General features: G+C 38.9%; 1 protein-coding gene across 1 annotated transcript; it reads right to left on the reverse strand.

The window, feature by feature from the left end:
- Window positions 1-764: 764 nt before the first annotated feature.
- Window positions 765-2608, reverse strand: LOC137990881 (uncharacterized). Its single transcript, XM_068835988.1, has one exon. The coding sequence runs from the start codon at window positions 2473-2475 to the stop codon at window positions 1837-1839; it is 639 nt and encodes a 212-aa protein (XP_068692089.1). The 5' UTR covers window positions 2476-2608; the 3' UTR covers window positions 765-1836.
- Between the last annotated feature and the right edge of the window lie 1261 nt (window positions 2609-3869).

Below are 3869 nucleotides of genomic sequence, written 5' to 3' on the forward strand. Positions count from 1 at the left end.
TTCGCAGATATTTAGACCATTGGGATCGATTGGCTTCACGGATTGAGTCTCGATTGGAAAATAGTTTTTCGATAGCAATTAATTGCATGTCGTTTGAAATGTTGTGGGAAGAAGAAAGAAAATGTTCCGCGACTGCGGTGGGTTTGGAGGGTTTGGATTTGGTGTTAGGGTTATCTGGCTGTGTTCATTACAGCGGTCCTTTAAAGGTACATTACTAAATCAAATCTACGTTGTATCGGCTCTTGCTGAAAATAGTCAGTTTCTCACTTTGTAACTACGTCGATCAGATCGAACCAGTTTGATCCAACGTACTCTGACAGGAGGGCAGGAGTATTGTCTATGGTTACTTGTTTGAGAACTCTTTCTGTTTTGGCTATTTTTCTCGAAACTGAAGTGAAATCATATGCATGACGGCTTTCCGAACAGTTAATGTGACTAATTAATGAAGTCATGATACCGAAGTTGAATGTATCTAAAAGGAAATTTGAAAACCGAAACATGTGCTACTCTTATTTCATTTTTCTAAACTCAAGGAAAACTGAGCGAGAACACCGAAATGTTGTCGGCAAGTTTCTCAGATGATTTCGAACAGCCAATCCAGGAGTTCAACAATTTACAATAAAAAAACCCATCCATTCCCATCCAGTTCGGGTAGAAAGGGACAATTCAGTGCTTCAGTGCTTCAGTTGCCAACATAAATGCGAGAACAACATCTCCCATTCATGCGGGTACGAAAGATAACAAAACAACAAAAAAATTCTGCTTCATTTATAGTTTTTATTTCTTAATTCCTTAAAGTTTCGGAATCTCTGCTGTTTCGATTTGTAGTGGAAGATCATTGAAAAGAACGAATTACACTCATATGCTGACCGGCTATGCTTTTATTTTGTCCCCAAAAATTCTACGTTGCCAAAATGTCGCTTGAAAGTTTTGAAAGCGGCAAAGATAGCTATTTCCATGCGATATTTCCAATATTTCCAAAAGACACTACGTTTTACCGATTAATTCGGATCTATTTTCCTCGCTTTTGTGTTCAGCATGTATTTCAGTTTCATGTGTTCATACGTTTCCTCTTACCATGCAAAGATGTTCAGAAAATCATATTACAGCATTTATCAATCAAACGCGCCCTGAAACGACATTTTTTCGTATCTCGAAACTAAAATTGAGGTCGACGTTAATCAAATGTTTTCACGACAATAGTCCTGTTCTTGTGGCAACAGTTGAATTCGTCATGGAAACATTTGACTGACGCCTACCTAAATTACTTTTGAAATATGAAAAAATTGTCGTTGAGGGGCGCGTGTGATGATTGATAACCACTGTAACTGTTTCGGTCAGCAATTAGACCTCCTTCTGTAAATAAATCACTCTTGAGGAAACGACACAAAAATCCGGGAAATTTTTTTAGCTGTAAACAGGGGCACCCAACGACCAATTTGTTGTAAAATGTATTATTATACCCCAGTTAATGAAAATAAATGTTATTAAGGCATTTTCAGGTGTTTTTTAGTGTTGCTGAGAAAACATTATCTGTTCCTTTTTCCCAGAAAGACACACAAGAAATTTCCCAGCCAGCTAGATAAAATTGGTCGGTTTCCCAGGTTTTTTTTAGTCGTCCCCAGTCTTCAGAGTTTCTACAGCCAGCTCGGGTTGAAATGCTAGAAAAAGTCGGTAATACCCAGGCAAAACCTCTATCAATAACAAAATTTCCCAGCCAGCTCATCGAAACACCTGTATTTTTGCCAGCCACCAAGATTCCTCTGGGGAACAGATAATGTGAGGAACAGATTCGTTGGGTGCCCCTGTGTAAAGAGGCTAACCCTTCTTCGCTTTCTAACAAGAATTCGAACAATCTGCAGTCTGTCCCTCTGTTTTTCTGGATATGGCTTCAGCTTGAAGTTCTTTCTCTTTCTCCCTATCTGTTCTCTTTTTAAGGGCCTTACGATACGACCAGTATTCAGAGTGTATCTTCGCGTTTACTTCTTTCTTGGCTCTCAGCAATTCATTGTATCGCGATGCGAGAGTCGTCCAAGACACATTCGAGTCCCAAACTTCTGTTTCTACAAAGAACACTACCTGTTTCTCAAGGTACTGACACTCAATACCAGAAATAAAATGTGCTTTGCTCAAATTACCAGGCAGATTCTGTATCTGTGGCACATGGACAACAGCGGTGAAAAAAAGCGAGGTGGTGGAAAGTGCGACTAAAATTGGAGCAAAGCGAGGATATGTAGTTACCATGCTTTTCCATGATAATTTGGTGGCGACACTGGAAATGCTGCCCAATGCTCCAATGAAAGCGGAAGCAAAATGAAGCTTAATATCCATTTTTCTATAGTATGCTGCAGCAATGTAATGAGATGAGGCTGTCACATTCAAGCTGTACTCCAGTTTGCGTAGTTCACACTCAAGTTTTTCTCGTTTGATGCGGTCCTCATTCGCTTTCTTTTCTGACGAGAATGCAGTGCCCATTTTTTTCGATGTTCATAACAATCATAACTCGTGGTCATCACACGAATATCCCGTTTCGTTGTTTCGTTTTCGTTTAAGTAGGAACTACGCTTCAAGTACTCGAAACGACAACTGCTGGTAATTTCGCCCTGAAAGTGAGACATTGTTAAGTGCTTTTAGAAAAGAAAATTTTCAGTCTTTTATTCACGACTAGGAGAGAGGAACTGTGTATGGCTCGTTTTCACGTGACGTCATCATTTTCTAAAATCCAAAACTAAAGGGCCACGAAAGTTTTTATCCTCATCAGGCGTAAGAGGCGGTAAATTTGTATCCATTTGCAATTTTAAAGCTCAATAGTGTGCTTCGTTTGGAAACCAGAGCATTTTGAATTTCTGAGTTATAGCGGTGCGTGACACGAGGCGACGATCGAGTTTATTGAGAAATATATATTTATCTCATGGTTTTGAGCCTTTTTAGAATTTAAAGCATTAGAAAAACTGCTTAGGTAAATAGCTGTTTGTTCAGTTCAGATGATCACTCGCCTAGATAGCCAAAGTAAGTAACAGATGTTGACACTATTTTCCGGCCGCCATATAGTATGGGCGGCCGTCACCGCCAAAAATACCAAGTTTGTCAAAGGAATATAGCAATGTCAATTGGTTCATTGGCGTAGTGCAGAAGAGACTAAATGAGTTAGAAATGATGCAGCCTAAATACAAGTACTCGTGTTGCCTTTTGTCAAATGGTTCAGTCAAAAAGTAAACGAACTAGGAAGATATTAAATCGTCTAGTCATTTCTGTTAAAACGGAAGAGACTAACTAAAACCGTTCTATGCAAATAAAGATCGGTTCATCTTCCAAACACGAACTGGTATAGTGTGTCACCAAACGGTCCGGTGTGATGTTAATAAATGGCTTATCTTAACTTGACGTGGTTCAGTCCATCGATGTTCAGTGTAATATGAATCGCTTTAACGAAAGGTCAATTGATTTAGTGTAATTACAAATGGTTTATCGAGACAACAAATGACTCATATGGTATGTATATAAATCCACCTAACATGAAATGGTTTATGCAAAGGACAAATGGTTTACCTTGATGTGAAATGAATTAAAGAAAAAAAACACAAGTGGTTCAAAGTATCGGCAAATGATTCAATGTAATCTGAAACGGTTTAACAAACGGACGATTGATTTAGCGTAATCAAAAATGGCCCAGCGAGACAACAAATGGTCTGAAAAGAAATGAAATGCTACAGTCCACTAAGAAAAAAATCGCCCTAATATGAAATGGTTTTCCCTAATGCGAAATGAAGTAGAGAAAAGACAAATGGTTTGGGGCGACCACAAACGATTTACCCCTTTGCGTGACATAAAACACCTCGCCGAACCGCCAAAAATACCAATGTGAAATG

This window comes from Montipora foliosa, chromosome 2, assembly GCF_036669935.1.
Source record: "Montipora foliosa isolate CH-2021 chromosome 2, ASM3666993v2, whole genome shotgun sequence".
Lineage (NCBI taxonomy): Eukaryota > Metazoa > Cnidaria > Anthozoa > Scleractinia > Acroporidae > Montipora > Montipora foliosa.